The sequence below is a fragment of the Anomaloglossus baeobatrachus genome, chromosome 1 (assembly GCF_048569485.1).
Source record: "Anomaloglossus baeobatrachus isolate aAnoBae1 chromosome 1, aAnoBae1.hap1, whole genome shotgun sequence".
NCBI classification, from domain to species: domain Eukaryota; kingdom Metazoa; phylum Chordata; class Amphibia; order Anura; family Aromobatidae; genus Anomaloglossus; species Anomaloglossus baeobatrachus.
The window spans coordinates 843,082,868-843,104,065 of NC_134353.1; the positions used below are offsets into that span (position 1 = coordinate 843,082,868).

A 21,198-nucleotide genomic window follows, 5' to 3' on the forward strand; every position below is an offset into this window, starting at 1 on the left:
AGTTTGGCTGCTACCATGCGCCCTTGTTAATCCCTCTCCCCCACTGTCCCATGCCTGCCGCCTTGGTGCAGCTGACCGTCTGGACCTTGGAGATTTTGTTATCCCTTCCGCATATGACTCCTCCTGTACTTCCTCCCCTTCCTCTTGTCCCACCACCTGACTCCGAATAATGTTTAGAGTGTGATCCAGCATGTAGATGACCGGAATTGTCATGCTGATAATGGCATCGTCAGTGCTAAATATCTTCGTCGCCATTTCGAAACTGTGAAGAAGGGTGCATAGGTCCTTTATCTGAGACCACTCCAGCAGCGTGATCTGCCCCACCTCTGGATCTCATTAGCCCAGGCTATACGTCATAACGTATTGCACCAGTGCTCGACGGTGCTGCCACAGTCGCTGCAACATGTGCAGATTCAAATTCCAGCGTGTCGGCACATCGCATTTCAGGCGGTGAACCGGCAGGGCAAAAGACTTCTTGAGCAAAGTCGTTTAGCTGCGGGGTGTGAACGGCGGAAGTGAGCACATAGCGAACGTGCCCTCTGCAGAAGCCCATGTAGGCCGGGATAGTGGTTTAAAAATTGCTGGACAACCAGGTTCAACACGTGAGCCATACAAGGCACGTGTGTCACATTGCCCTGGCGAAGGGATGCACCCAGGTTTGCAGCATTGTCGCACATGGCCTTCCCTGGCTGTAGGTTGAGTGGAGACAACCATTGATGAAACTCTATCTCCATAGCTGACCACAACTCCTCAGCGGTGTGACTCACATTTCCCATACATTTCAAAGTAAAGACCACCTGATGCCATTGAGCTCTGCTGCCAGCACAGTAAGGAGGTATGCGGGAGTCCTTGTGCGCAGTTACAACGCGGGTGGCCTTACCAGACAGGCTTTGGGCGGAGGTGGAGGACTGAGATGAGGTAGAGGAGGCAGAAGCAGTGGAGGAACTTCTACATACAGAGGATTGATGCACAACTCGTGGGGATGGCAAGATTTGTACAGCAGACCCTTCTCCATCTCTCACCATAGTTACCCAGTGCCCAGTCAGCGACATGTAACGCCCCTGTCCATGCTTACTGTTCCAAGTATCTGTGGTGAAATGCACCCTGTCACACACAGAGTTTCTCAAGCAAGCGGTGATGTTGTGTGCGACATGCTGGTGTAGCGCAGACACATCTTTCTTGGAGAAGTAGTGGCGACTGGGCATCTGCTCTTGGGGCACTGCGATGGACATAAGGTCTCGAAAATCCTCTGTGTCCACCGGGCGGAAAGGCAACGTTTCTGTAGCCAACAGCTTGCAGATGCTGAAAGTCAACCTCTTAGGCATGTCATGCTCTTCTAAAATCATGTAAAACACAGCAAGGGGACTCCAACAAGAGTCTCCATGTTTTCCAAAAATTTGGCCACAGACACCACTTAAGTGGCATCAATTGTCCCACAGTTCAAAAATTAAAATGTTGATTTGCATGAAGCACAATCAAAAATCCACAAGCCTTTACTCTCCCCAGGATGACACAGAGGTAGAAAAGTCCTTGCGGATCCATGATTTGTTCATATAGATGAACGTTAGTCTGTCCACATTGTCACTGGACAGATGCGTGCGGTTATCTGTCAGCACACCTTCAGCAGCACTGAATACATGTTCCGAGAGAACGCTGGCTGCGGGGCATGACAAGATCTCCAGCTGATGCTAGCGATGGCGAGCATGATAGCACCTGCCCCTATCGTTATGCCGATATGTGAAGATCGCTACCGTAGTGAACATTATAGCTACGGCAGCGTCACACGTACTTACCTGCTCGGTGATGTCACTGTGACCGGCGAACCGCTTCCTTTCTAAGGGGGCGGTTCGCTCGGCGTCACAGCGACGTCACTAACCGGCCGCCCAATCAAAGCGGAGGGGCAGAGATGAGCGGGACGAACATCCTGCCCACCTTCTTCCTTCCTCATTGCTGGCTTGTGGCAGGTAAGGAGAGGTTCCTCGTTCCTGCGGCGTCACACGTAGTGATGTGTGCTGCCGCAGGGACGAGGATCAACTTCGAAAAGCGACAGCAGCGATAATTGAGAGAGGACCCCCTTGTCAACGCGGAGCAATTTTGTACGTTTTTGCAACGATCCAAAATTGGTCCTAGGAGTCACACACGAGATTGCTACAGCGGCCGGATGTGCATCACAAAATCCGTGACCCCAACGAGATCGCTGTAGCGATCTCGTAGCGTGTAAAGGACGCTTAAGTGGATAGCTCAGGCCATTTTTCACCAAACATTATTGCTACGGCAGCTTCACACGCACTTACCTGCCCTGCGACGTCGCTCTGGCCGGCGACCCGTCTCCTTCCTAAGGGAGCGGGTCATGCGGCGTCACAGTGACGTCACACGGCAGGCGGCCAATAGAAGCGGAGGGGCGGAGTTGAGCGGGACGTAAACATCCCGCCCACCTCCTTCCTTCCGCATAGCCGGTGGAGGCAGGTAAGGAGATGTTCCTCGCTCCTGAGGCTTCACACACAGCGAGGAACAACATCATATCTCCTATTGGTGCGACATTATGAAAATAGCCGACGCTACACAGATCACGAATTTACGACGCTTTTGCGATCGTTTATCGGTGCATCTAGGCTTTACACATTGCGACGTCATTACCGGCGCCGGATGTGCGTCACTTTCGAGTTGACCCCGAGAATATCGCAGTAGCGATGTCGCAACGTGCAAAGTACCCCTTAGTGTCATTCCAACCAACCAATTCTGAATTTGCTGTGGCATGTCAAGGCATATATTAGAAACCTACCTGTACAGTACATCCATACTTGATGTCTTTACATGAAAGAATAAAAAAGTATTGCTCCATCATTGTCAGCCTTTATCTAGTCCTGGATGGCAGGTTAGAGGGCAGATCACTATTAGTTAACTTCTAATTTGTACCCCTTCACGGGCTGTGTATCGCAGAGGAATCACCATATTGTTGCTTCAGTTCATTCAAATGTTTGCATATTCACAATGAAGATGCAAACATTTGGGATTATTCTGGAGACATCTGTCTGAGTTTGCCACTTATATACAGAAATATTCTACTCATTGCCAACTTTTAAAGAACAAGCCTTTGTGTGTATTACACATTTGTATAGTTTCTATGTCATTGTAAAAGTGCTAAAGTGGTTGTTCTATCTGAGACATTTATGGTGTATAGATGGAATATGCCATATATGTCAGTTAGGGACAAAAAACTTTTTGAGAATGAGACCTCAATATACAATCACATAAAACAGAGAAGTGACGTTTAGCCCCTCTGTTATTTATTCCTATGGCAACTCCAAAAGTTGACAAGCAAGCAGTGTCCTGGGTAGTCAAACATTCTGAGGTTAGATACAAGGAGAGCACATCAAGGATTAAGGGGATAGACAGAGGCGTAGTCAGGTCATAGTCCAGAGTCAGAATACCTGGAGAGTAGTGGATCAGACCAAAGGGACAAGGCAAACAGAAGGTTAGCTGAGGTCAGAGGTCTCGCAGCAAATGATCAGAAGACATAACACAGGTAACTGAGGCAAATATACACAAATGAGCAAAATACTATGGTTTGCAGTGTTCTGGGATTAACTGTTCAGCTAAATAGCCAGGCAATTACAGGGAACAAGTGAAGAATTGCAGAACCTTCCAGTATCAGTTTGAAAGACTGAGCTGTTACTCAACACACCGACAACTCAGCACGCCCTAGAGCTAGATTGGATGACTGAGCTGTCACTCACCCAACTGACAGCTCAGCATGCCCCATTATCAGATTGGATGACTGAGCTGTCACTCACCCAACTGACAGCTCAGCACGCCCCAGTATCAGATTGGACGACTGAGCTGTCACTCATCCAACAGACAACTCAGCACACCCCAGTCAGTATCACATTGGACGACTGAACTATTAAGGGGGCTTTACACGCAGCGATATCGCTAGCGATATCGCTGGTGAAAGCACCCGCCCCCGTCGTTTGTGCGTCACGGGCAAATCGCTGCCCGTGGCTCACAAAATTGTTAGGAGCCGTCACACGGACTTACCTGCCTAGCGACGTCGCTGTTGCCGGCGAACCGCCTCCTTTCTAAGGGGGAGGTTCGTGCGGCGTCACAGCGGCGTCACTAAGTGGCCGCCCATTAAAAGCGGAGTGGTGGAGATGAGCGGCCGTAACATCCAGCCCACCTCCTTCCTTCCTCATTGCCGGCGGCTGCAGGTAAGCTGTAGTTCGTCATTCCCAAAGTGTCACACGTAGCGATGTGTGCTGCCTCGGGAACGACTAACAACCTCTGTCCTGCAACAATCAACAATTTTTTGTAAATAAACTGCGTGTCAATGATCAACAATAAGGTGAGTATTTTTGGTGTCACACGCAACGACGTCGCTAACTATGCCGGATGTGCGTCAGCGAATCTGTGACCCCGGCGATATATCATTACATACGTCGTTGCGTGTAACGGGGCCTTTACTCACCCAACTGACAGCTGAGCATGACCCTAATTCCATAATAATGCAAAATCACTCATTGCATCAAAGATGCACTGAGCGGAGGAATCATGACCAATTTTCACCAGTTTTCACCTTCATGACCAGCTCAAATTTGTCAAATCAGGCATGTAACATCATGTAATAGTAACTCTTGAACACTTCTACATATCTCACTGATTCTGGAAAAAAAATTGATTCTCATTGTACTTTATTTTCTTGTTAAACTTACGTCGATGTGTGTTTATTTATTAAAAAAAATATAAAAAATTTCATGAAAAATTAGCAATTTGCAAATTTTTATGCCCTTAAAACAGATACTAATACCACACAAAATAGATAATAAATAACGTTTTTCACATGTCTACATTACAATCAGTATCTTTTATTAAGCAACTTTTTCATTAGGGTCTTAGAAGGGTTAAAAGTTTAGCAGAAGGTTTTCATTTTTCAAACAAAATTTACAAAACCTATTTTTTTGGGAACACCACTTTTTAAGTAATTTTGAGGAGTCAAAATGTCAGAAATCTACCAAACAAAACCGTATTTTAAAGACTGCATACCACAATGTATTCAAAACTGTATTCAAGAAGTTAACCCTTCTAGTACTGCAACATGATTCACACAAAGTGGAATGAAAAAAAGATGAAAAAAATGTTTTTTTTCCATTAAAATATTACTTTAGGCCCATAGTTTTCACTTTTGCAAGGCTAACAAAACAAAATGGAACAGCAAATTTAATGTGCATGGTGAACACATATTTAATAGGGATCCATTTATGATTCAAAAGAGCCGGATCTTTTTGGTGAGCAGAGCCATGTGAGCCGGATCACTAAAAAGAGCCAGACTGCCCATCACTAGTGTGAAGGTCCTGCCAAAATCTTAATTTGGATCACATGACAGTCTCAGATCACGTGACTGGCAGCAGAGAATAAGAGCAGGACACAGGCTAGAGATGTGTGTGGATATATAGCAGAGCTGTGTGTAGGTAAATACGAGGGGCTGCTGATAAGTCTTTGGCTTTGTGATCTTTTGTGATTTTTTTTGTTTCTATGGTAACAAATGTTACATCACATGAAAGCCTTTTTTGTGTCTAATATATGTTTTCAAAATTTTGTGTTTGTTGCTTAAGGCAAAAGTGTACTACACACGCAGGAAAGCAAAATGACGGAGTCTAATGCGATATTTACAGCAATTGAGAGTAGAGGAGTGATAAAATTCTTGTTTCTGCAAGGAGAGTCCGCAAAGGATATTCATGGTGATATGTCGCAGACATGGGGGGATCAATGCCTTTAATATTCCACAGTTATGAACTGGCCAAATTTAAAACGGGACACTTCAGCACCAATGATGAGGAACGTTTGGGATAACCGAGAGTGGTTGTTGTTTCAGAGATCGTCGATACTGTGCACAACCTCATACTGGAGAATCAACGAATTTCAGCTAAAGCAATAGCAGACATCATGGAGATTTCCTGTGATCGTGTTTATGTCATTATCCATGATCATTTGGACATGAGCAAGCTATCTGCAAAGTGGGCCCCAAATGTTTAAAAACAGATCAGAAAAAAATGCGAGTGAAAACTTCCCGGTCCATTTGTCAGCTTTTCCAGACTGATAGGAACTTTCTAGATCGACTGCTCACTATGGATGAGACCTGTATTTATTTGTATGACCCTGAAATCAAGTAGCAGTCGAAAGTGAAGGCACAGTGGTTGTCCTCGTCCAAAGAAGTTCAGGGTGCAAAAAACAACCACTAAGGTGATAGCGTCTGTGTTCTGAGATAAGTAGGGTGTGCTGCTAGTGGACTACCTTCAAAAGGGTTCCACCATCAATGCAAGGTATTGCATTGAACTTTTGGCCAATTGAAGGCAGCTCTGAAGGCCAAAAGGCGCGGCAAGCTGTTCAAAGGAATCTTGTTCCTGCAAGACAATGCCTCTGCAGTGCACAAGTGACCACTGCAAAACTGGCAGAGCTAGGTTTCCAGCTGGTTGACCACCCACCTTATTCACCAGATCTAGCTCCCTCCGACTATCATCCGTTTCCAAACCTGAAGATACATGTCAAAGGTACCAAATTTCACAGCATTTCTGATGCCATGGTTGCTACGGATGCCTTATTTGAGGCACAACCGAAATCCTTCTTTTTGCTAGGCTTACAGAACTTGGAATATTGGAATACCGATGTAAGAAGTGTGTTGACATCAGTGGAGAGTAAGTGGAATAAAGCCCGCTTTACACGCTGCAATGTATCTTACAATGTGTCGGTGGGGTCACGTCGTAAGTGACGCACATCCGGCATCGTAAGTTACATTGCAGTGTGTGACAGGTACGTGCGATTGCGATTGAACGTTAAAACGTTCATCGCATACACATCGTACCTTTCTCTAGAATTGCACGTCAGATTGTTCATCGTACCCGGGGTAGCACACATCGCAGTGTGTGACACCCCGGGAACGATGAATAGATCTTACCTGTGTCATGCGGCTCCCGGCCAGCAATGCAGAAGGAAGGAGGTGGGTGGGATGTTTACGTCCCGCTCAGCTCCGCCCCTCCGCTTCTATTGGTCGGCTGCCGCGTGACGTCGATGTGACGCCGAACATCCCTCCCACTCCAGGAAGTGGACGTTCGTCGCCCACATCGAGGTCGTATGGGTAAGTACATGTGACTGGGGTTAATCATTTGTGCGGCACATTCAACAAATTGAATGTGCCACACATACGATGGGGGCATTGCAAATCGCATACAATATTGTATGCGAAATTGCAACGTGTAAAGCAGGCTTAAATGTAAAGTTTCGTCATCCTATCTTATTTCTTTCTGGGTAAAGCCACAGAATTATCAGCAGCCCCTCATAACAGAGCTGGGTGTGATTGATTGTGTAAATAAAAAGGCTGAATGTGTGTGTGTGTGTGTGTGTGTTTGTGTGTGTGTTTTGTTTATAGCAGATCTGAGTGTGTATGTGGATATATAGCAGTGCTAAGTGTGTGTATATATAACAGAGATGCGTGTATTTGTGTATATAGCAAGCTGAACGTAGAACTAAGTGTATACTGTATGTATGTTGAGGGGACTGGGCAGGTAGTAGTCATGTGTGCAGGGGTTGCCAGGCCACAGCGGAGCCGCTCGGTAACCCCTTACCTCCCAGTCGCCACTCCAGTGCAGGGATGTTTTCGCCACAGTCCACGCTTCCACTGAGTCAATAAAACAGACACAGATATACTTTCTTCAAACAGCAGAACTTTACTTTATTTCGTTACAGGGAACCTTTCATCTTGCATACCACGGGCCCGGCATACCACGGGCCCTCCAGACTTTGTTCCATAATAAAATTTACCGGCCTACTGCTTTCCTGGCACCTGAACTCCTTCGGATAGTGCTAGGCCCTTCATTTCTTGTCTGACGTCACACTGCACTAGCCGATTCAAAAAGTCCTTTATCCCCTCCATACCACCCACAGGGATTTAGCTGATGCTATTGAAGGGGCTTATTACGACAGCACTCCTCCGCCCATGCTTCTGGCCAGGACCTACTCTTTTCCTTTAAGAGCCCACTGACTTTTGGTCTTGCAAAGGATTTCGTTGGGTTTTTAATCCAGGAAATATGGACACCACCCCGACTGACCAGACTCAACCCCACTTCTGGGGACGCAGTTACAACAGTCCTCTTAAGAGCAGGACCCCGCGTGTCTGGTGTCAAAGGGTTGACCCATAGGATCTTTAATAATTGAATCGTTGGGTTTGTTCTCTTTCTCCTACTGTGGACTCTCCTACCCTCCTTCTAAATCCTGCCCTATTTATACCCTATACTCCTCCTTTCACTTAACTCTTTTCCTACCTAACTAGGTGGCAGGTCAGCCATCACTAAGACACATTGCCACCTGGTGGCCATTCACCATAAACACGTTACAAGTTAATACATCTCATAAACCTTTCTGTGTGCCGGCCAGTTCTGCAGGGGTGGCATATCCCTGAACCCCCTACATGTATATAGCTGAGCTATGTTGGTATAAAGCAAAGCCGTGTGTGTGTGTGTGTGTATATATATATATATATATATATATATATATATATTAGCTGTTTCCAGCCAGCTAACGCTTGGCACGCTCATTGCTATCTAATTAACGCTGCTGGTGATTAAACTAAAGTTAATAGTGACAACATTCAGTAGCGCTTACGCAGGTGGTAAATTAAATTAAAATGAAGTTAATAACAATAATAATCATCAAAAATCTGAATAATACTAATGATACATTTTATTCACAGTGTAAAATCGAAAACAAACTGTATTCAATAAGATGTGCGTTTTTTATTCATTCCAGCATCTAAACAAATTTCATAATGAAATATAAATTGTTAAAATTTCTCTGTAAACACAATTAAATGTATAGTCATTTTCGTCATTTTCAAAGATCTTTCCTTGACTTCTACCAGGTACAATTTCAACTGAAAGACCTTTACGACTTGTTACTCTAGAGCAGGGGTCTCAAACACGCGGCCCGCGGGCTGCATGCGGCCCCCAGGTCCGTGCCCCTGTTCACTATCGCGGCCGGTGCAGGGGCCGCAGCCACTGTCTGCACTTTGTTAGATGAGTGTTTTGCCGGCGTGCGCTCTCAGAAGCAAGGACTGTGCGCGCGCAGCGCCGGCAAAACATTCATCTGACATAAATCGCTGCCAGTGGCTGCGGCCCCGACACCGGCCGCGATAGTCACCGGGGCACGGCCTGCCGACAGCAAGAAGCAGAGGTTAGGAGCCAAGGGAGCACGAGACAGGTGAGAAGAATGGTGTTTTTTATTTTTTGTGTATGTGAAGGACGGCACATTAACCCCTTAGGTACGTCATAGCTCCCTGGTACTTAAGGACCCATGACATACCCAGTACGTCATGGCGAAATCGCAGCCCCGGTGGTTGCGATCGCCGTTTGCATTGCCAATAGCAAATACCTTAGATTCGGGGAGGAGGGAACCTCAGGAGGGGTGGTGTCTCCTCCCCGGACCTACGGAGGCTGTGATTGGCTGTGTGGTGTTCGTCAGCCAATCACAGCCACTGTAATGTTACAGCCATTGAAAATGGCTGTAACATTGAAATCCAGACCTGATCAGTGCAGCTGTAGCACCGATCATTGGCTGGAGCTGGGTGACCTCTGTTTCACCCGCCCCCAGCTCTGATTGGAGAGACCGGCCTTGTGACCGATCTGTCCAATCACTGTGGATCTGGGGCTGGTGACCGCCCCCTCACCTTCACTCCAGCATCTGTGGGTGGAAGGAAGCCGAGACCGATCGGTAAATTATAGCGCCCACTTTCACCCTCCGCCGCCACTGCCCCCGTTCCCACCCCCATTACTACAGGATGGGGACATTACTATAGAATAGGGACAAGGTGGGCACATGACTATAGAATAGTGACAAGGTGGGCACATGTCTATAGAATAGGGACAAGGTGGGCACATGTCTATAGCATGGGGAGGTGGGCACATGTCTATAGGATGGGGAGGTGGGCACCTTACTATAGAATAGGGACAAGGTGGGCACATTACAATAGAATACGGACACGGTGGGCACATGCCTATAGAATAAGGACAAGGTGGGCACATGCCTATAGAATAAGGACAAGGTGGGCACATGTCTATAGAATAGGGACAAGGTGGGCACATGTCTATAGAATAGGGACAAGGTGGGCACATGTCTATAGAATAGGGACAAGGTGGGCACATATCTATAGGATGGGGACAAGGTGGGCACATGTCTATAGCATGGGGACAACGTGGGTACATGACTATAGAATAGGGACAAGGTGGGCACATGTCTATAGGATGGGGAAAAGGTGGGCACATTACTATAGAATAGGGACAAGGTGGGCACATGTCTATAGGATAGGGACAAGGTGGGCACATGTCTATAGAATAGGGACAAGGTGGGCACATTTCTATAGGATGGGGACAAGGTGGGCACATGACTATAGGATAGGGACAAGGTGGGCACATGTCTATAGGATGGGGACAAGGTGGGCACATTACTATAGAATAGGGACAAGGTGGGCACATGTCTATAGGATGGGGAGAAGGTGGGCACATGTCTATAGAATAGGGACAAGGTGGGCACATTTCTATAGGATAGGGACAAGGTGGGCACATGTCTATAGGATGGGGACAAGGTGGGCACATGACTATAGGATAGGGACAAGGTAGGCACATGTCTATAGGATGGGGAGAAGGTGGGCACAAGTCTATAGGATGGGGACAAGGTGGGCACCTTACTATAGAATAGGGACAAGGTGGGCACATGTCTATAGGATGGGGAGGTGGGCACATGTCTATAGGATGGGGACAAGGTGGGCACATGTCTATAGGATGGGACAAGGTGGGCACATGTCTATAGGATGAGGACAAGGTGAGCACATGTCTATAGGATGGGGACAAGGTGGGCACCTTACTATAGAATAGGGACAAGGTGGGCACATGTCTATAGAATAGGGACAAGGTAGGCACATGACTACAGAATAGGGACAAGGTGGGCACATGACTATAGAATTGGGACAGGGTGGGCACTTGTCTATAGAATAGGGACAAGGTGGGCACATGACTATAGAATGGGGACAAGGTGGGCACATTACTATAGAATAGGAACAAGGTGGGCACATGTCTATAGGATGGGGACAAGGTGGGCACATTACTAAAAGATGGGGACATTACAAGGATGGGCATAATACTATTGGATGGGGACATTAGAATAGGGACAAGGCTGGGGTCTTTACTATAGGATGGGGACAAGGTGGGCACATTACTATAGGATGGCTGAACATTACTAAAAGATGTTGGCCAAAATTTCTATATAGTGATAATTGTAAGACTATCAGTTACAAGAAAGGGATAAAATGTAAAAAAAAAAAACAAAATAAGGCATGACTTTTTTTTACCATCAAATTTTTTTTTATTATTATTATTTTTTTATATTTAACCAAAGAATGTGCACATTTGTTATAATAAACAAGTGAAAAATGTTGAAAATCAGTGATACAAAGGTGTGTAAAAAAATATATATGGTACCAATAAAAATGTCACTTTGTCCCGCAAAGAATGCGGCCCCCCAAATTATTTTTTTCCTCTGTGCGGCCCATACACCCAGCCGAGTTTGAGACCCCTGCTCTAGAGAATGCAGTGTATAATTGACCATGTGTGAATACAGGATCAGGTAGGAGAACGTCCATCTTATCGAATGTTTGTACTTGCGATTTTGTAATTGTCATGGAATAAGCCAGACGAAGTGGGAATTGTTTTCTTGTTAACTTAAACGCGATATAGCAATGTATAGTGTCCAATGGTATTCTTGGAATGAGAACCTTTTGACCATGACGCTCCCCAGAAAAAATACTGCAGTCGATGAGATTTGTGCCAAGAGTTTCTACGATTAATCGAGTACCATTGCACAGTCCTTTCTTTGGATTTAGATTGCGGAGTAGCATGACACAGCAGCCTTTCTTAAGGTTCAACATATGAGGAGGGAGGCCCATAGGAGTCAGGGAATGTACAAATTCGATGGGGTACTGAGCCCTTTCTTCTTCTGTTTCACAGGATTAAATCTTGTCGACACTGAAGTATGATTTTGTCTGACCTCCAAGCATGTTCAACACTTGTGTCAGCGTGTCACAGTTTTTAGGGCATAGTACTGCTCTAGAAGCAAGATCAGCAGGAGTGAGAAAGTTCAGGCCATTCCCAAATATGCTCGTCATGAGTCGGACTGCTCTTGACACACGCCTCTATAATACTAACGCAATTTCCGTGAAGTACAACTGGAGTTTGCTGCCAAAAATCTCTTCCAACAACAATCGGGATCCCACCAAAAGGTTCTTCATTGTGAAGGAGAACACGTAAGCTTCTATCAACGGCATTGAAAAGATGAACGTTAGACATTGAAATTTCATCCCATATAATAAGCTTAGTATCCCGAAGCTCTCGGCAGACTGAGGTTCCTTTTTTAATACTTGATACAGTTCTCTCATTCAAATGAATTGAAATTACAGATCCGGAGTGGACTGTTTTACCGCCTGCATAAAACAAAAAAAAATGTTCAATACAGACATCTTAAATTCACGTTTTTCAGTATTCTGTAATCCTAATTAAAATTACCTTTTAGTAATGTAGCTGCCAAACCGGTAGGAGCAACTGTTTTTATAATGCCGCCATTCCCAACTATAGTAGATGTCAAAGCCTTATACACAAACGTCTTTCCACAACCTCCTGCACCAGATAAAAAAAAAAGCATTTTTGTGACGTGGTTGGATTATTAACTGCATTCATGATTGCTTTAAAGGCGCCTCATTGTTCTAGGTTCATCAGAAACTGCAGTCATTTAGATTCATATTTCTCCCTTTCCACATCAACAATGTCATACATTTGATGCGCATCTGATGGGGAAGGTAGTCCACAACTTTTGCAATCTTTAGCAAACTGTCGTAAGTGGTCTTGGATATCAGCAAGTGTTTGCTGCTCAGCCATGTATTCGCTGTGAGTCAGGAGGAAGTCTTCCATCATGTTATTTTTATATTTGTTGTATAAATCAAGTCCACTTGTGATGTTGGCGTGGTTCAGGATTGCAGCAAATAGCTGTCGAAGCTCACCAGGCATCTAATATATAAAGCTGAATGTGTGTATGTATGTGTATGTCCGGGATTGGCATCTGCACCGTCGCAGCTACAGCCACAAAATTTTGCACACTCACACGTCTGGACCCCGAGAGCGTCATAGGCTATGTTGTGAGGCGAAATTTTAATCCCGCGAGTTCCAATTTACCAATGAATTTTGCCCCTATCTACATAATGGGGAAAAAGTGAAACGAAAAGTGTATCCGCACCATCGCATTTACAATTACGAAATTTTGCACAGACACCTCATGTGACCCAGGGAAGATCGTAGACTATGTTTTGGCAGGAAAATGTAACCCCGCGCTTTACAGTTACTCTCCAAAAAACATGGCTCTATCAAAGTAAATGGAGCCTGGAACTACAGGTTATTAGTAGGAGCTGTGATTGGTTGCTATAGGAACAAAAGACATTCATAATGTGACGCCCTGGGCAAGCCAGGGGTCACAGGTCACAACATCACACGCACCCCACATTCCCTGCAGGTACACCGAAGTCAGAACTAAAATCCTTGTTGCCTTCCTCCAGGGGCTGATGTTCACACCAGGGGGTGGGCCAGGCGGTTGGCTCTGCCCACCGAGGAGTTCACAGCCCTGGAGGCGGGATAACCAGGCAGTTAAGCTAGGGAAGTGAAGGAGTAAACAGTGAAGGAGAAGGAGGAAAAGTAGAGAAAGAGAAAAGTGACAGCAAGAAGCCTGAAGTTGGTCCGGGTGTGTGCCCCGGACTGAGATAGCAAGGTTGGCAGACGGCGGTGATCGTCTGCAGGAGAGATTGCTTGGAGGTTGCCGAAAGGACCGCGGACGGGTGGTGACCCGGCGGTACCGGAGCGGTATACAAAGAACAGTCAGCACCAGGGCAGGGGCCTTTCGGATCCCGGCAAGGCTAGGAGTCGCCATAATTTGCCAAATTCGTCAGTGAAGGGGACGACTGTCTCCCAACAGCCAAGTCCCGATTGAAGGCAACAGTCCAACCATTAAGGGGAGACACCGCCACCGCCAAGGCACCAGTTTCCCAGGGCCAGCGCCTGCGGGCAAGAGTGGAGCTCCTCCGGCTCATATCCAGGTCGAGGAGTGGGTTACCGGTGGGAATCCATCGCTACCAAACAACTACACATAGGTGCAGGGAAGAGACCGTCACCGTCAACTGCAGGGAACATCAGCACCGTAACCGTCCGAGGGACCCGTCCAACCAGCCGTTTGTTTACCGAGAACTGTGTCGTGTTTACTGGCTGAGTGAGTACCTCCGTGCCGTGCGGCACAGCGCTGACCCCTGCGCCCCTGCACCTCACAGGCCCCATACCCGCCTGTCCACCATCCAACCCCATCACTGGGCCCCGGGATCATCAAACCCCCTACCCACGGAGGGGCAAATCAACAACTGGCTGCTCCATACCATCACTCCCGGGCTCCCCAGACAGTGCAGCGGTGGTGTCCACTCAATCACCACAACCGTGGGTGGCGTCACGGACAATAGACTATCCCAAAAACCAAACCCCTTTCACTCACGGGCGAGGAGCGCCGCTAGAGTCTCCGGGATCCGGCCCATCGCTCGAGCCACCGAGCAGCAGCAGGCCGCGGCAGCAGCGGCAGCCGGACCCGAGCAGTGGGAGAGCGCGGCGTCCCCTCCTCCGCCCGCGACAATAGTATAAGAAGCTTATATGTGAGGTAATAAGATGTCTTGGGGAGACAGATAGAGAGACAGACAAAGATAGACAGACAGAGAGACAGACAGAGACAGACAGAGAGACAGACGGGGAAAGAGACAGAGAGATAGAGACAGACGGTGAAAGAGACAGACAGAGACAGACGGTGAAAGAGACAGACAGAGACAGACAGTGAAAGAGACAGACAGAGACAGACGGGGAAAGAGACAGACAGAGACAGACCTGGAAAGAGACTGACCTGGAAATAGACAGATGGGGAAAGAGACAGACAGACATGCAGACAGGGACAGAGACAGGCAGACAGGGAAGGAGGAGACAGCCAGAGAGACAGGCAAAGATAAATGGGGAAAGACACAGACCTTGATAGAGACAGACGGGGAAAGAGAGACAGAGACAGGCAGACAGGGAAAGAGACAGACAGGAAAAGACACAGACAAAGAGAAGAGACGGGGAGACAGACGGGGAAAGAGACAGACCCGATAAAGAGGCAGACCTAGAAAGAGACAGATGGGGAAAGAAACAGAGAGATAGAGACAGACAAAAAAAGAGATGGGCAGACGGGGAAAGAGACAGACGGGGAAAGAGACAGACGGGGAAAGAGACAGACCTGGAGAGAGACAGACGGAGCACATTGCTTGGCCAATTTAGTTAAATCTGTATGGAATATCTGTGGTGTTGAAATATATGTTGTGAAATGCTTCTATTAGCTTAGTGTTTGCCTTTTAATAATTACATTTCTATCTATTTGTTTTGTGGTTTTTGTGTGCAGAATAAATTTTTGTTAATACATTTTATTTTGTTACCAACAGTTATTAACCCGGGCGAAGCCGGGTAGTACAGCTAGTTTTAAATAAAGATGCTTCTTCCATGGGTTTGTCCCATTCTGAGTCATCATGCAATAATCTCATGGCCCTTGCAGCCAGAATATAAGTTTCATATGTGTGTCCTTTCACTGTTCTCAGATCTTCGAATGAGGTAACACCTGTAAAAAACATAAAGAAAATAATTAAAAATTATAAAAAAGTCAGGATGATCTAATAACGTACAATTAGATGAATATGACTTACCCTTGATATGCATCAGGAGTTGGCACAGGGAAAATCTTTCCATATCTTGTGGAGAAACAGAGTACCTTCTTGGAAGGATCTTGTCAGCACCTCTTTTTCTAGTCTTCCAAAACTTATTTGTCCAGACATAATGATAGGGTATTTCACAATATAAATACTGACGTGCTCACGGATCAGTTTGGTTTAGAACAAACCATTTGGTAAGTTTTGTTCTGTGACGCTAAGCTTTTTCCAGAGATTGGTGCTCCACTCCATCCTCAAAGTAAACTGATTGTTGGAAAGGTAGGTGTACCAGAAGTCTTTCTATAGCATGGGAACGTGCAGACATCTCACATTTTCTCAGCCGCCACATTGCTTCAGGCGATGCCAAATATCGTGTGTAGATGTAAGTCTTATTCAAATTGTCCCTCCAGTGAGGAAGGAGACAAACTCTAGCGAAACCTATTGGAAGTAGCAATCCTAAAAGTCAAAAGTGGCTTTTTAAACAAGCCTGTAAGTCGTAATCTCGTCCCAGTGGTAGCTGCCAGTATTACTGGCTTCGTTCACTTGAAAGATGGCTGCATCATGTCCTTTGTTCACGTATTGAAAATATATTTGACGTTCTGGATAGAAGAGCAGATTTCCACATTTATGTGTGCATTGTGTTTCTGAGAGAGGTAGGGGTTATATGGTACAACCCAGCGGATGTCAATTTCCATGTCCCTAATCTTGAGCTTAATCCCATCTTTTCGTCTGCGGTATACTGGATAACCATCCACATTAATATTTGTTTCTTCGTTGAGGTCTTTGGGAAACTTTTTAGCGCATGTCCGAATTCCTTTTACATCTTCCATACACTGTGAATTTCTATTGTGTTCTCCACAGGGCCCATGAATCATACTGCTGGTGACAACATCGTAAAGCTCCTTGCTAATATCCGGGTCAGGAATTTCTGCACAAACAGTATTGTCACAATCGATAGCTTCTCGAAACTTGTCTTTGTTGTTCAGAATTAAGAGCATATGGCAATGAGGAAGACCTGAAACAATAAATGGATACATTAACTGTGCATTATTAATCATTCCATTCTTAACATTACTGTTACGAACATTCAGATGAATCTATGTAATACCTCTTATTTGAAATTCAATGACGTAGGTGTAGGTCTTTACTTTTCTGATTACTCCTCCTTTTTTTGCAGTTAAGTCGTTTAGTAACTCTTGTAGCTTTAACCCCTTCAGCCCCCGGGCACTTTCCGTTTTTGCGTTTTTGTTTTTTGCTCCCCTTCTTCCAAGAGGCGTACATTTTTTATTTTTCCATCAATCTTGCCATATGAGGGCTTGTTTTTTGCGGGACGAGTTGTACTTTTTAAATGAAACCATAAGTTTTACCATATAGTGTACTGGAAAACGGCAAAAAAATTCCAAGTGCGGAAAAATTGCAAAAAAAGTGTGATCGTACAATAGTTTTTCGGATATTTTATTCACTGTGTTCACTATATGGTAAAACTGAGGTATCTATGTGATGCCTCATGTGGGTGCAAGTTTGTAGACACCAAACATGTATAGGTTTACTTGTACCTAAGGGGTTAAAAAAAATTCACAAGCTTGTCCAAAAAACGTGGCGCACGTTTTGCGCCATTTTCCAAAACCCGTAGTGTTCTCATTTTTCAGGATCTGAGGCTCACTGATGGCTTATTTTTTGCGTCTCGACCTGACGTTTTTAACGGTACCATTTTTGCGTAGATGCTACATTTTGATCGCTTCTTATTGCATTTTGTGCAAAATTTGCGGCGACCAAAAAACGTAATTTTGGCGTTTGGAATTTTTTTGCCGCTACGCCGTTTACTGATTAGATTCATTGATTTTATATTTTGATAGATCGGGCATTTCTGAACGTGGCGATACCAAATATGTGTGTATTTTTTATTTTTTTAACCCTTTAATTTTCAATGGGGTGAAAGGGGGGTGATTTGAACTTTTAGGTTTTATTATTTTTTTTAAATTTTTTAAAACTTTTTTTTTTACTTTTTTTTTTTTTATTTTACTAGTCCCCCTAGGGGGCTATAGCGATCAGCAATCCGATCGCTTTGCACTATCTGCAGATCTCAGCTACAGAGCTGAGAACTGCAGATTTGCTGCTTCACTTTCAATGCCGGCTGTATTCCAGCATTGAGAGGAAGTGAGTCATGTTAGCTACAGGCGTCATCACATGACCCTGTGCTACCATGGCAACCGCCGAAAGTCACGTGATCATGTCACGTGACTTCCAGTGGGGGCGGGGTAAGTGACTGTCATGGCGGCGCCCATATACATATCGCTGCCAGATTTTGGCAGCGAAATGTAAGGGGTTAATGTCCGCGGGTGGAAGCGATTCCACCTGCGGCTAGCAGGCACACATTTCAGCCGGCGGCAGGGGGCGGGGCTTACTGGCACACGATCCATGACGTACCCAGTACGTCATGGGTCGTTAAGGGGTTAAAAGGAATATGGTAGATACCGAATCTGGGGGGTCTATTGCTGTTTCATGTTGTAAAAGGCCAGACTGAATTTCTTCCCACTTTGGGTTGCAAGTGAACGTAATAAATAAATCTGGTTTTCCAAATTTTGCTACCAAAGTCATCGCATCTTGGTAATTCTGTGTCATGGCATGTTTTCCACCGGTAAAAGAAGAGGGAAGTATGACGATGCGACCCGGTCTCAGATCTTGTTGTTCAGCCCTACTGTTGATATAATCCATAAGCCCGACATATAATTCTACTCTGAGTTTCTTTTGGATTTGTCTGTTCCAGTCCAGTCGCTGCGCTTCAATCTTTAGGTAGGCATCAATTATGTATTGTTGCGTCAGCTTGTTGGAATGTAACAGCGGGTTGAAGGATTGTCGATCCTGAAGGCGGTATGCATAGAATTCCCTAATCGACACATTCCTGTTTTTTTTTTTCTTGTTCCCCTGCATCGTGACTGATATCTTCCTGTTCTTCGTCACCATCCTCCATTTCATAACTTTTCCTTTTTGCAGTTCTCACTTGCTTCTGTATTCCAGGTTGCCAGCCGTGTTCACCATATGGAAAGAGGAGTGGATACACCCTTGGATCACAGTTTGGGCTATGGTACACAATATTCTGTAGTCCTCGCTGCCCAATGGGATGAACGGCAATGTCTCTTTTGATCGGTGGCTCCCCATCGTTGGAGACAAACACGGCTGCAACTTCATTGGCTGTCGGTAAGTTGTATTGGTGAGGATCGTGTTGTCTATCCTTTGTTATCCACATTTTGATTTTTTGCTGGTTGTAGCCACGTTGATCAATTAAATTCTTCATCATCTTGAAAGCCTGAGCAAATGGGTTGATATCTAAGAGTAAACAGTCAATAGTATTCATTATGTCCCTCTTGCATCCTTCATTTTGCTCATTATTTAATTGTTGAATGTTTGCATACTCAGGATCCAATATGTAGAGTTGGGAATATGAAGGAGTATCAGATCTAAAGAAAGCACAAATATAATTTTAATTATTAAAAAAAGAGCAGGAATTAATTAAAAACGTACATTTAATTGTATTCTGGTCTTTTACCTCAGAGAAGTTGATGACAGTGGTACACTTGTCTGTGAATGACTGAAACGGGTGGGCCGCCGGAAAATTTCATTGACTGAAATCCAAAGGATGCAAAGGCAAAAGCACTGTTGTACTTTCTGATGTTCTTTCTAAAAATGTTTGCCTCGTTCGTATCTTTAGTTAACCATGCTTGAAACTGCTGAGGATATTCATTTAATTCACGTAAGTGTATGGTACCACTTCTGCAGCACGACGCAAACTTTGCACTGTGTAATTTTTCTTTCCAAAAGTGAGAGGCACCGCAATCACTACACGTAACGTCTCGCTTTCCCACGTGGTGTTCACTAGGTATATTCTCTGGTTTTCTTGCTGCATACCTTGAAGGTGGTAGCAGTTTACGTTGACGGGCATTGTTGTTTTCAACTTTCGCAGATGTCAAATTCATTCTTCGTTGACACTGGGTATATATATCAGCTTCCCTTCTTTCCGTCGCTTGGTTGATATAATCCTTGATATATCTCTTTCTGCCCTTATCAATCTGCTCAGGTGTTTGTTGTTGATAAGCAATCCTACGATTTTGTCGATATTGTTGTTGTCGAGCAGCTACTGCATCGTTGTCTGGATTTTCCTGCAGCCTGTGAGATGGACCTGGCGACTCTTCTTGGCTCATTTTATTTGCGGATGTAATTAAATGTACGTTTACTTTAGGACCGTTTCAGACGTCCGTGTTTAATCAGGTACCAGTCACACGCATGGTTATGGTCATACCTGTGTCACACGTGTGACATCCATGTTTCCATACGTTGGACAGGTATCTGAGAAAACCCGGATCTGTGAAATAAAAAGATTTTCCATATTTACATGCTGTCTTCGGCTCCCGCTCCTGACCCCCGCTCATTATATTCATTGATAATTCACCGCACTCAGGACCTGGAAGCTTTAGCAGCGCTGGGGACAGCACTGGACACAGCACCGCTGAGGACAGCATCGTGGGGACAGGTGAGTATTTTGCAAGCACAGGGACATCCAGGAAGTCATCGGAGTTCCCAATGCACTGTGATGACATCCTGATGACCCCCGCGACACCCGCGCTACAGCTTCACAGGTTCAACAGAGTTCATTGGGAACTGTGATGAGTCCCCGATGCTGTGCCCGGAATACTCCAGCTACCAGGTTCTCACCACACACACACACACACACACACACACACACACACACATGTATACACTGAGCACATATACACACATATATATACACACAAAGCAGACACACATGGATACACCGAGCACATACCCACACATAGCACACATGCATGTATACACTGAACACACACACACACTTTGCTGTATACTCACCCAGCGATGCGGTCCTCGGCACTGAAGTCCCCAGCGCTGTCCCGCTTCCAGCTCCACAGGGCACTGAATATTCAGTGAGTAAAATGAGCGGGGGTCGGGAGCTGGAGGCAGCAGAGCCGAAGACAGCATCGCTGGATACAGATAAATATAGAAAATCTTTTTATTAAAAAGACCCGTGTTTTCTCCGGTACGTGTCACACTGATGTCACACAGATCACATCAGTGTGCAATCTGTGTGACACCCGTACTAACTGGTGTGTGGTAATGTGTGGGGGAAGGAGCCTCATGTGGTAATGTGTGGGGCGGAGCCTTGTGTGCTAAGGTGGGGGGCGGAGCCTCATGTGGGTGGAGCCATGTATGGGTGGGGGGGTGCATTTGGGTGGAGGCGCGTGGGGGCGGAGGGTTAGGGTGGAGCCGCATGTGGGTGGAGCCATGTGTGGGCGGCACCGCATGTGGGTGGGGGGTGAGCG

At 45.7% G+C, this 21,198-nt stretch overlaps 1 protein-coding gene and 1 long non-coding RNA gene across 2 annotated transcripts in view; one reads left to right on the forward strand and one right to left on the reverse strand.

Moving 5' to 3' along the window:
* Positions 1-16,321: 16,321 nt before the first annotated feature.
* On the reverse strand, positions 16,322-18,775 carry LOC142255048 (uncharacterized). The gene is given in 4 exon segments (XM_075326522.1): positions 16,322-16,425; positions 16,428-16,859; positions 16,953-17,055; positions 18,320-18,775. Coding segments are annotated over 4 exon segments (1,095 nt in total).
* Positions 18,776-18,849: 74 nt separating this feature from the next.
* Positions 18,850-21,198, forward strand: part of LOC142301028 (uncharacterized) — a 94,923-nt gene continuing 92,574 nt past the window's right edge. Inside the window, exon 1 of the long non-coding RNA XR_012752688.1 lies at positions 18,850-19,042. This is a non-coding gene — a long non-coding RNA (uncharacterized LOC142301028). The remainder of the gene's footprint in view (positions 19,043-21,198) is intronic.